Source organism: Lepidochelys kempii, chromosome 10 (assembly GCF_965140265.1).
Source record: "Lepidochelys kempii isolate rLepKem1 chromosome 10, rLepKem1.hap2, whole genome shotgun sequence".
NCBI classification, from domain to species: domain Eukaryota; kingdom Metazoa; phylum Chordata; order Testudines; family Cheloniidae; genus Lepidochelys; species Lepidochelys kempii.
In genome coordinates, this window is record NC_133265.1 from 11,176,943 (window position 1) to 11,189,748 (window position 12,806).

Here is a 12,806-nt window from a genome sequence, read left to right on the forward strand (position 1 = left end):
GCAGTAGAGCGTCTGCAAAGATGAAACTTACCAGCTTTCACAAGGAAGATAAATAGAACAAATAATGATGGAAGGAGAGTCTACTCTGAAACCATGTAGTTATTACACTATATTAATTTTTTAATGCAAGAAAACAATTCAGTTTGCTCTTCTCAGAAAGCAGTGTTGCTGAGAAGAAGGGAAAGAACCTTTTTGATTTTTTGAAGGGTTCAGGATGTAAATATTAATCTAACTCTCAAAAGTTTGTTTGTGATGGGAGATAATATGTTGAAAAAGACTTTAGACTGGTCCACTGACAATGATTACCACCATCTACTCACCAGTAGACTGTCTATGTCTTGGGTTCCCAAGGATTAAATATTACCACACATAAGCATTGATTCATGGTGCCAAGTGTCTTCCTCTTGGAATCTGTAGTTTTTCTGTAGTAGTGTAGAGTTTATATGGTGTCAGCAAACCAGAACTATAAACTACTACTCCCAGCAAGCTTTGTATGCAAGAAGTGCTCTATAGCCGCATCCTATTCATGCAAAGCGAACATCTGAAGAAGGCTTTAAGGGACAGATTTTCAAGTGCTCAGCATCTATAACTGAGCCAAGATTTTCAAAGAGCTCAGGCAATTTAGGAACCTAAATAAGGGACAGATTTTTTGAAGGGCTTGGTACCCAGCAGCTCCCACCCATTGTGACACATAGGACCAGATTTCCTCACCATCTGAGCTAGGTCTTTCAAAAGTCCAGCTGTGATATTTCCCGAGGGCATCTAGGGTTGTGAGGCACCCCACCACCACCTGCCATTAGCATGAGGAATTCTTGTTTGTGCCTACCAGGAGTCAGCTCCCCAACTCCACCGGCAACACAAGCATTCCCCTCGAGACGTGTGCAGGCCCCACATTCCCTCTGCGGGTTAGTGATCAGCACACTCCAACCCCTGAGCCCTCTGAGCATCCACCCTGGAGTGTCTAGCTCCTGTTCCACTGAACACTCACAGTATTCACAGATTAGCTGCTCCCAAAGAAGTATTGTGCACCAGTTTACCAGTTTTCCTTCAGATCACTGCTCTGTTTAACACACAGCACTTAAATATGGTTGAAGTGAAAACAAGTAAAAGTTTATTTAACAAAGCTTAGAGATTTGAGAAGCAGAAGTCAAAGTGTTGAAAACAAAAGGTTACATGTAAAATAACATCATGATACACAAAGACTTAATTACTGATATACTCTCCTGTCTAGTGAAGTTTAGCCCATCTAAAGTCTTTGCAGCATTTTCCAGCCAAGATTAAACTGCAAGTCACACAATGATCAGCCAGAGAGAGAAGTGTCTACTATCCCCTGCCTGATGCAAACCTGTTTGTCATCTTCTGGGGAGCTGTCTTATGACTTACATACCTTAAGAATATCATTTTCAGTGTAGACACATAGCTGCTTAAATATCCATACATACATTTTGCAATGATTAGGACAACCAGTGTGTTACTAGCTGTCGGTAGAGACCTCACATCCCACCCTTTGATGCACTATTATGTAGATATCAGACCCAGGCTATCCCTGTAAACTCCTATGCATCCCTTATGTCCTCTGCCAATTGACACCAAGGGGTCCCTGGGTCACACCAGCCATTATTTTGCTGCTTACATGGCAGCTGAGTTCTTTGCAAAATATGATCTTGATTGTGGGTTCTGAGCTTGTTGAAAAAAAATAAAAAATCTAGTCCTAAGGCTCTTGAGTAGAGGTGAGAGCTGAAAGAATTCAGTCCTCAAGTGTGGGAATTATTTACCCATTCTCAGATTACAAGAAGAAGGTGACCATCAATGGATCTCAAAGGCAACATGTTTAATGAAAGCGAATAGCTCTTTTGCATAAAACATAATTAACCCTTGGTAGTGGGTGAAATGAGATAGTGAGGCGTATAACTTGTACCTGCAATCTCTTCAGTTCCACGAGCTAGAAGAAACATGGGTAAGTATTGTTGTTCCTCATGTTTCAGGAGAGAAACCAAATACAAAAGGGGAAATTTTTAAGGGCCCAAATGATACTCTGGTACCGTGCCTTTAAAAAAAAGTCTCTCTAAATACTTGGGATTAGGATTCTTCCACCTGCACCCCCTGTCATGTTTTTACAGTATTGTCCAGAAAGGGTGTTTTACTGGTACTGGCCACTCTCAGAAACAGGATATGCATGTAGATGGAGCACTGTTCTGATCTGATCTGGCAGTTCCTAACTGCTCCTTTCCTATGGTGAGAAAGGGGAATTCAGTCAATAGTACTCCTTCATCCTGGGTTTCCCCATACTGCTCCTCATGATGACCACATTCTCTTAGGAGAAGAAGGTAGTTAGATTTCTGACTCATTCAGTTCTTGGCTTCTCCACTCTTCATCAGTGATGCAGCTTGACTCTGAATTGTACAAACTGGCCTCTTCTGTGGTGTAAGTGGAATTGCCATGTTTCACTAGTCCTTCTGGGAACAACTTTTCCATACTGGAGTTTGTACCTCATCTTATTCTCCTTGGGTAAAGCAATGTGTACAGTTTCAGCATAAAGCAGCACAAAGGTATTTGTTTAACTAAGTAATGTCTGCACAGCACAAACAGTAACGTTTGATGCTATAGGACCTGCTATAAAGGTCCTGAGTATTGCTGTTATTCCTTTTCCCTGGCAGTGGGATAATGATTAATGGAGAACGTTGCTTACAGGAACAAAGTACAGTCCCACCTGTTAAGGAGTTAGGAGTTCATTACAGTGGGGCTCATCATGCTGCTTCCCTAATAGGCTGTCTCAAGGGAATGTTCTCCCAGGCTGGGAGTGATCTTGTGCATTCCATCTCTCTTTTCCCCACCCTTTCACTGATGCACATGTCACTGCAGAAGGACCTCTGTTGCAATGTCTGCGGAAGAGAGGGCTGCCTTCAGGTAACACCCGTCTCCCCCATCACATCCAGAGCAGAGCTCTCTATCTCCATGAGACACTTCCTCTTCGATTTCCCTCTGCAGAGGTGTCATGTTTTAAAGTCACCCACAGCCTCTGTTTAGAAGAAATGGGGAAGTGAGGCAGCCCCCAACACCTCTCCACCTGCTATATATAGACACAGCATTTCTGAGAGAGGATGGTGGGTGTGCGCTTCCGGAGCTGTGTCACACAGTCCCGCTGCAGCAGCAAGTGAAAAGGCAGGACGCAGAGCGAGAGGAAGGAGAGGGGATCAGAGGGGGTCACAACGAAGGGAAGCCAGTTTAATGAGATGAAACTTATTTAAAAGATTCAGCCAGTTCTACATGAAAGGCACAGCTTTCTAACCAGCAGAACAGCAGGTAACCTGCCAGGAGCTGCTTCTCACTCCTAGCAGGGCATTGTCCTTCCTCAGCAGTGTTGCATTTTATCTGTTGGGTAACTTTCCTTGCCAAGTGACATCCAGATTTCTGTGTGTGGTTTGTGCTTCGCTGGCTGGGAAGAGCTCATGGCACTACCGGCTTTAAGCCAGGGATACCATAAAGCCAGTCTGAGGAACATTGGCACTGCCCATCAAGAGGCATTTCCAAGGAGCTTCATGACTGAGAATGGAGCCTATCACCAGTTGAGTAAGTATGTGCCCCCCAGAGGCTAGCGCACCCTCTGCTAAGTTGTAGCACAGCATCATATCCCATCATTTGGCCCAATGATTCTGGCTTGGAAAGATACCTGATGCCTGTGTTATATATGGCATTTACTTCATTCTTCAGGCAGATCTGAGAAAGAAAGGTGTGAGCACCTGGACTAGTACATTAATGGATGGTGCACCAAAGAGTAGTCTTTACATTACAACTGTTGGCATTTCGAAGGCATTAATTACAGGGAGGTACAAAATTGAATAAGTAGTTAGGTGAATACTATATATCTGAGGTTCAAGAAGTAGGACACAGATGTTAACAACCATTGGTCATAGGATGCTGAGCGGTTTATGGGACGACAAATTCAATGGTAAACAGTTAGCTGGTAAACATACAAGTAATTGATTCTATATAGAGAGCTAGGTGTCAAAGCATTATACCTGTGTATAGTACACTTGAGATGTTTGAAATAGCTGTCATATTCCCAAGAAAGGACAGAATTGTTGTATTGTGATATTTTATTTTAGTGGTGAGGTTTTGTGTCTTATATTGCCTTACGTGTTGGGAGTAGTAGGTCTGCGAAGATCCATCTGTCTGCTGAAACTGTCAGTCAGCTGGTCACTTGTTCATATCTCATATTTCTTGTATTTTGTCTAGCCACAGTGTAGTACTCTCATTTGTGAGCAGGAGTGTGACAGTACATTCCTAACAGTATGGTGTTACTGGATCTCCTACAGTCTTTTGAGTAAAGTATTATTCATGAATTTATCTGGGCCAAGATGAAGACAGCAGAATTACATGAATGTAACAGATGAAAATTTGGGCCTTTCTGCTCATTGGAATGTCACATGAGTTTGTGCTTATTTCTTGCTGAATTTGGACACTTCCTGGAAAATGAGACAATCTGGTCCTGACTCTCAGACATTCCATGTCATGAATTGGTTGTTTGGAAATGACAGAATACTGTACTTTCAACAAGAATCCCATTGACCTCACTGGATGAGAGAAACATTGCAAGTTTGAATTTTGTGGATGCATGTTCTAATCCAGGTAACATATGGGTTTACAATAAGCCAAAACTTAAGTAAATAACACCTATGATAATTGTATATGGTACAATTACATTTCTTTCTCTCTTAATATTTATCTATTTGTACTCATAAAAGGGAGATGCTAATAGCACTGGTGAAAACCGGCTATAATGCACGCAAGGACAGTGGGAGCTTTTGCTAATGTGGGAATGAACCTCTGTCCCAACCTTGGTTCCCACACAGCTCTGTCAATTCAACTTAATCATGAGCCAAGGCTCACTGTACCAGAGTTATGTGCTAGTTTATGATGGAGACGAACACACACACACAAATATATACACTAAGTAGGGTTACAATTTTGTCACAGAAGTCACAGAATCCATGACTTCCAGAGACCTCCGTGACTTGAGCCTGCAGCAACTGGAAGCTGCAGGGTTCCCTCCTCCCCCCGCCCCCGTAGCCAGCTGCTGTGGGCGGTGGGGGTGCCCTGTAGTCCCTGGCAAACAATGGGTGGCAAGGCCCCCGGGAGCTCCCAGCCATCGTGGGCGGGTGCCACGCAGCTCCCCACGGGCAGTGGGGGTGCCCTGGAGCTCCAAATCACCGCAAGCTGCTGAGGTGCCCTAAGCTGGGAGCCATGGGAAGTGGGGTGACCCCACAGCTCCAAGCTGGGGCCCTCTGGGATGGTGTGGGGACCCCACAGCTCCCCATTTTGTCATGCATATTTTTAGTAAAAGTCACAGGTAGGTCACAGGTTTCCATGAATTTTTCTTTATTGCCCGTGACCTGTCCGTGATTTTTACTAAAAATATGTGTGACAAAATCTTAGCCTTAACAATAAGACCTAAGCTAAAATCACCAGACTCATTTGCACTGGTGGCCAAAGTGAATTTTGAACCCAGATCTCCTGAGTTGAAAGGCTGGCGAATTGACCTTCCTCTACCTAGCATCTTGTCCTCCTCTTCCTCTTAACTCGTAACTCTTCCTCCTCTTAGCCTCGTTGGAGTCCAGATCCCAGTTGTAAAAGCAGACTGTTCACCACCACTAAAAACAAGTGTGAAGCCTGGCAACGGGTTTTCCGCAATCTCAACACCTTTCCCTAGATCAAGTATCTCATGAGCCATGTACTACCCAAGGACAACAGCCTCTTTTTATACCTCTGCTTTTCCCACACACGAGTAAAAAGAGCGTGTCTGTGTCAGCAGCTAAATGCTGCATTCAAACAAAAAAATTCCAGTTTTTAAACATGTTTGTATTACACTATCATCCTCATTGTCGTTGTCCTCATCATCATGCACAGTAGCATGGAGGATCTGTAAATTAAAGCAAAGCTAAGTGTCAAGCTTTCGTCTCTCTGCTTGCTGCTTCTCAAATCCTTTTAAATGCATGAAGTAAATTCCTATGGTAAATTATTAAAATTATTGTACCATTAGCTTGATTTGCATGCTCTGAACTAACCCTAATCTTTAGCATGCCAAGGTCTGTCTCCGGACCTCCCCATCTTACACTCCCTGTATTTTCCCAATTGCTTCTCACCTCTCTCCATTTTTACTACAACCCTTCTTACTTTCATCCCCATCTCTCTTGTGTCTCCTCTTTGTCTCTGTCTGCATTCACCTCTCTCTCACCTTTCCTTCTTCAGACACTCCTGGGGGAATACTGCACCTTAAAAATTCTGCACACAAGATTTTAAAATTCTTCAAAATTCTGCAAATTTTATTTGTCAAAATTTCACTATATAATCACACCAGTTTCAGTTATTTTGGTAATTTATTTCAAAATACCTGTCAGCAAGTATGTCTGTAACAATACAGACACTCACAAAAATTCCCCCAGGAGTAGAGAGGCAAAGAAACCCCTACAACAACCCAGCTCCTTTTTCTCTGCTCCCTCCCCCACAGAGCCCAGCCAGGGGGCCAGACACTCACACTCTCTCCCCTCTAGAGCCCAGCCATGGCCCTCCCAGCCCAGACACTCACAGCACTCATGGCCCCCCCAGCCCAGACACCCTCCCCCCCGAGAGGCCAGGGATCCACAGGGAGAAACAGCCTGATGCTGGGTCCCGGGCTTGCATGGTGATTCCTGCGCACTGCCCCCTCCTTCCTTCAGGGTGTGCTGGAAACTGCAGCTGCTGGGAACCCTCCAGTTCCCCCGGCCTTGTCTTCTATTTGCAAGCTGGGCTCTGCACTTGCCCTAGTGGCAGCGAGCATCTCTGCAGCCCATTTCTGTGGGGGGAAAAGGAAATTCTGTGTGCACAACGTTAATTTCTGCAAAATTCTGCATTGTGCAGTGGCGCAGAATTCCCCCAGGAGTAACACTTGTCAAGTTTCAGAGTAGCAGCCGTGTTAGTCTGTATTCACAAAAAGAAAAGGAGTACTTGTGGCACCTTAGAGACTAACCAATTTATCTGAGCATAAGCTTTCGTGAGCTACAGCTCACTTCATGGGATGCATTCAGTGGAAAATACAGTGAGGAGATTTATATACACAGAGAACATGAAACAATGGGTGATCCGATGAAGTGAACTGTAGCTCACGAAAGCTTATGCTCAAATAAATTTGTTAGTCTCTAAGGTGTCACAAGTACTACTTGTCAAGTTGTCTGTCCAGATCACAGGTTTAATCATTCCTTTTTCTCTTAGTATGTATTGGGAAATGACATGGGTAACGCTTTCAGAAGAGTCTAAGTTAAATCCCATTTTCAAAAATGACTTCGACTCTTAGGAGCCCAAGTCTCATTGTCTTAGGGCTGGTCTCCACTGAAAATTTACATTGGCATAGCTATGTCTCAGGGTGTGAAAAATCCACAGACCTAATCCTGGTGTAAAGACAGTACCAGGTCAATGGAAGAACTCTTCTGTCAGCCTAGCTACTGCGAGCTACAGCCTAGCCACCTCTCTGGGAGGTGGATTAACTACAGTAGTGGGAGAACCCCTCTTGGCACTGTAGGGAGTGTGTACCCTGAAGCACTACAGTAGCACAGCTGCAGCTATGCTGGTGTAGCATTTTAAGTGCAGGCGTAGCCTCACAGCGTTCAAAATGGGCTGTAGACTCCTAAGTCACTCACAGATGCTTTTCAGAATGATTCCTCACACAACTAGTGCTCAGATGCTATGGTGGTGGGTGGGATAGAAATACCTGCATAGAAGAGAATACACACAGAAAGGGTGGCAAAAAAGCCTAAGAGTAGCTACCCCGCTGTTTGCGAAGGAGGGTTTTTTCCATTTTCTGTGTTTTTATTATTGGTAATGGATGTTGTGCAGGCAAATCTGATTGGATGCTGCCGGTCTGGGCTATTACAATCTGTTGTGGGTTTTGCTATTCAGACAAAATTAGTCATTTTCCTTCCTGTATGAGAACTAGATAAGAACTCTGAAGGGCTAACGCTAACAGACTTGAGGAATGTACAGTAGGTTTGCCCTGGACCACAGATATCTTACCAGATGGAGAGAACTGCAGAAAACATGAATCTTAATCTTGTACCGGACTGAAGTCACTGCAGGGACAAACTAAATATTATTGCTCTGATTAGGAGAACACATGACCTCCACAGCAACGTCTTATAGGACAAACCAGCATTCTCAGTAAAGGAGCAATTTGCCCTTCCACAAAATAGATGAAAGCTAGGGATGGTAATCCCCATGCAACCCCAAGTAAAACTAAATGGAATAAGCAAGAGTGTGTATGGTTCAGATATTAAGCAAGATTATCCTGGCACGTGGAACAATTGCCAGCATTCTGTCTTCGATGTGTGTCATCTTTTCTAGACTGTGAAGTGCAAAGCCACTTCTGAGCACTACGCAATAACGATAATAATTGATCCTTGCTTCATCCATGCATGATTCTTTCACTTTTTGGTGGAATGGAGTTTTATGTGGTTCCATTATTAGTTGGGAAAGTAGAACTCTTCTGAGGTTCATTCCAGTTGTTCTCTCCTGTTTACAACTCCTGACTAGGAACTAATCTCCTGCGATTTATTCCACTCGTTTAATATTTCATAAGGACATAAACATGAATATAGGGACAACTTTGTAGATTTCTCCTTTTTATTCTTCTAGGTCTGAATCTCTTGAGGAAGTGATAAATATGAAAAGTGAAGAGGAATTCTTTCTCTCTCCTTTTGCCAGCAGTGAGTTGGGTTTGCTTCTAGAGCATTCTGAACCACAGTGTAGGTGTTTGATTTGGATTGTCCCTCTCTCGCTTCTCTGATGTGTACTGAAAATGATAGTTGGTTCCCTTGTGGACCCAGAGGGAAACTGAATAACGGGTAACTCTCTTGTGAACTGGGAGTGAAATCGAGTGATGTATGAGCGTGCCTCTCAGCTGTCCTCAGTGACGACTGTGATAGGCTGAGCCTCTCCTTTGGGTCACACTCAAGCAGTTTGAGTCTCTTTCACTTCCATAGTCCTTTCCCCATTTGGGAACTTTACTCCAAACTCTATGGCGCTATGGGGATCTCCTGCTTAAGGGGACATTCAGCCTCTGAGTTCCCTTATAGAGGTCTGATTTGTATGTCAGTCTGGCACAGATGGACCTGGGTCAAGGTTTATCTTCAACCCCTGCCCTGCAGTGATCAGGTTGTCCTGGGTCTAGTAAGTCCTTGTAGGCAGCAGAGTCTTGTCAGCTGTTTCCCTCTCAGCTGCTTTGTTGCAAGAGTCAACTACTTCTGAGACACACCAGCTTTCCTCCTGGTTGCTACTTCTTCCTGTGACAAGCTTTCTTTTTTAAGCTTGCTTCCTTTAGCTGGAATACGCTTTGCAGGTGTGCCAGTTTGGTACCATTTGAGCCCAGAGAAGCTTGTTAGCCTTCTCCAATTGGGATGAGGGCATGCCTTATGACAAGGACCCAGCTTTACCTCACTGATTCCTTGCAAATCTAGTAATGGTCTCTTTCCCTCTGTAAGTTATTTGTAACAAGAAACCTGACTCAGTAAGAGAAGTGGATAGAAGGTATTTATGCTAATGGAAAACTATATTGTGTTTAAAACTTTCTATTCTATTTTTTATGGGTCCGTCATTTTATATCTTCTACATTTTGCTGACCTTGGGGCATTTAGCAAGCTGGTTGACTCTCTTATAGACAGAGAGAGGGAGTGCTGATAGCAGTGGTTGTTTCAGTGTCCACCCAAACTATGTAAAGCAGAAACATAGCTATTTTCAACCCTGATTATCCAGCAACGCTCTCAGCCTCCTAGAGATACTTTGAGGATTTCAGAATCTGAAGTAATAATACTGTGGTAATAATAAATAACACTTCCCGAATACCTACCATCCTGGGATTTCAAAGTGCTTTGCAGTTACTAATGAATCCTGCCTTGTGATGTTGGTATTTATTGCTATCCTCATTTTCAGATGGGGACACTGCAACACAAGGAGACTAAGGGTATGTCTAGTCTAGACGCGATAAATCGACCCCCGAGCGCTCTCCCGTCGACTCCTGTACTCCACTGCCGTGCGAGGCGCAGGCGGAGTCGACGGGGGAGTGGCAGCAGTCGACTCACCACGGTGAAGACACCGCGGTAAGTCGATCTAAGTACGTTGACTTCAGCTACGTTATTCACGTAGTTGAAGTTGCGTAACTTAGATCGATCCGCCCCCTGCCCCACGAGTGTAGACCAGGACTAAGGTTCAAATTTTCAAAAGCAGGCTCTGATTTTAGGTTCTCCTCCTTTAGGGTATCCAAATTTAGACACCTGTCTGGACAAACTTTTCAAATGTGGCGCCCAGAGTTAAGTATCTAAATCCATAGTTATGCATCTAAATAAAAGGGGCCTGATTTTCAGTAGTGCAGAACACCCAGAACTCCAGCCGGAATCAGTGAGAGTGGTGGGTGCTCAGAACCTCTAAAACTAGACTGTGGTTGTCTAAAGTTCAGCACCTGCAATTCAGAGGCCACTTTTGAACATTTGGCCTTCAATGACCTACCCAAGGCTATATGAAAAACTAGTGGCAGAGTCAAGACAAAAAACACTTTTCCTGGTTCTTTAAGCAAAAGAAGTGATTTCCTTATCACATTTCACACTCTGATTTTCCTTTGGGAGAAAAAATAGCACTAAATCCTTCTCTTTTTATTGTGTTTTGTTGTTGTTGTATGTTGCTCTGATACTGCAAAGCTGCATCTATACAAAGAGAGAGGGCTTATGAAAAAAGTTCTCTGCTGTCATTAGTATTATGATTAAGGCTACATTTTTGTCAAGGGTATTTTTAGTAAAAGTCACGGACAGGTCACGGGCAGTAAACAAAAATTCATGGCCTGTGACCTGTCCGTGACTTTTACTATATACCCCAGACAAAATATTGAGGTGGGGGGCGGACCAGGGGTGCCATGAGTACTTGAGGGGGGGAAGGCCGGGGTGCACCGCGGGTGCTGGGGAAGGCAGACATGGGGTGCTGCGGGTGCTGGGGGGGCAGACTGGGACGCCGCAGGTGCTGGGGGGGAGGGTGGCAGTGGCGTGCAGCCCAGGACCCCCGCTGGTGCTGGGGGGTTGGTGGGGCTGGCAGGCTCCCTACCTGGCTTCATGCATCCCCAGAAGCAGCGACAACCCTGTCCCTCAGCTCCTAGGTTTAGGCACGGCCAGCCAGCTCTGCATGCTGCTGCCACGCCGAGCACCAGCTCCCATTGGCCATGAGCTGCATTGGCGGCCAATGGGAGCTGCAGGAGTTGTGCCGGGAGGGAGGGGCAGTGCACAGAGCCCCCTGGCCGCGCCTCTGCCTAGGAGCCAGACATACCAGCCACTTCTGGGGAGGTCCCCCCCAACAAAGTAAGCGCCACCCAGAGCCCTCACCCTCTCCCGTGCCCTAGCCCTGAGGGCCCCCCCCAAACACCTCCAAACTCCTGCTGCTCGGGAAGAGAGGCACGGTGACCTGAGACTGCCCCAGCAGCAGCCATTGTGGCTGACCCAGGGGCTGCCGGAGCTGCTCAGGTGGCCCCATGGGCCAGTCGCACTGGCCACTGCAGAAGTCACGGAGGTCCTGGAAAGTCACGGAGTCTGTGACTTCTGTGACCTCCGTGACAAACTCGCAGCCTTAGTTATGATTTATTGTATTAGGTGCTCTGCAAACACATGCTACGAGGGCACTTCCTGTCCCTTGTGTGCCAAAGAAACATACAAAGGAAGAGAATGAGCTAAAACATACACACAAAGTGTTGCTGATGATAATAGGCACACAGCTTGCAGGTTCCAGCTTTAAAATGTTATCTTTCTTATATAACCCTTTTCTTTTTTATAAATATTATTTAAGACCTTGCTTTTATTTCAACTATTTAGCATCAAACACTAACCCACTCTCTCCCCACCCCCACCCCGTTTGTATATTAATGTGTAGTTAACATGAGAATTTTCTGTGTTGTGGTTTCTTTTTAACTGCCACCACACTATGAACATCTGTGAACAAAATGCGGAAGTCCAAGAGACCCAGATAATTCACCACTTCCAGAATAAACTTCCTCCTCCTCCTCACTTGCACGGCACCCTGTGTTTTTTCGTATCTCACGAAGGAGCAACCAAGTGACCCACAGAGATAGCTGAACACTGTGCTCCCACTCAGTTCTAGAGAGCAGGGTTTGGTTCTGGTCACCTCAGGACTGATAGAGTGGCAAGAATTCAGAGCAAAGTAATGGAAACAATTAAGGGGCTGGAGGAATTAACTTCTGCACCATCATGGTGAATGCTGCTGTGTTGAATAGAAGTCTGGCCATGGGAGCTTTTTCACAACAGTGTTTTAGCAATGCTCGCTTGAATTGCAGAACAACAACTCCTCCATCCCCAGGATTTTTCCCATGCTGTTCTTGTTGCTTTTAAGGGAAGCTCCTTGCCTGTCCTGCCTTTGGACTTCCGCCTAACTAAGAGACCCCAGGATTCAAAGCTAAACTCATTCACTGGATGTTGTTAGAATAAGAATTAAACCCCAAGCATTTTATCTGTCTAAAAATGAAGCTTTAGATCTGACCTGGAGATGAGTGCTTTATGGAACCCTGGCTCTGAAGCCTGGGTGGTTTTTTCACCTTGATCAGTGGAGAGCAGTCCCTGGCATGTGAAAGAGTGAAGGCTGAGAGAGACCAGAGAAGAGCTTTAACTGTGAGGTGATTTGTTCAGTCAAAAAATGTAACAAAAAGAAAAAAATAGCAAACACATAGGAAGGTGCATTTGTGTGAAACAGCCAAGAGAAGGCTGAGAGAGAAAGAGAGAGGGGAAGAGAAT

The 12,806-nt window shown here is 44.9% G+C and overlaps 1 protein-coding gene across 6 annotated transcripts in view; it reads left to right on the forward strand.

Annotated features, from left to right (window-relative positions):
* Window positions 1-12,806, forward strand: part of CARD11 (caspase recruitment domain family member 11) — a 135,589-nt gene that overhangs the window by 75,679 nt on the left and 47,104 nt on the right. The window contains exon 1 of one of the 6 annotated variants that reach the window (XM_073361959.1): window positions 3,411-3,570. The exons of 2 other annotated variants lie outside the window; for them this stretch is intronic. In XM_073361959.1, the coding sequence (XP_073218060.1) occupies window positions 3,450-3,570 (121 nt within the window). In that variant the 5' untranslated portion in view covers window positions 3,411-3,449. Of the gene's footprint in view, window positions 1-3,410; window positions 3,571-4,470; window positions 4,630-8,709; window positions 8,775-12,806 lie in introns of those variants that run through there. 3 more of the 6 variants (XM_073361960.1, XM_073361962.1, XM_073361964.1) reach the window with 3 other exon arrangements.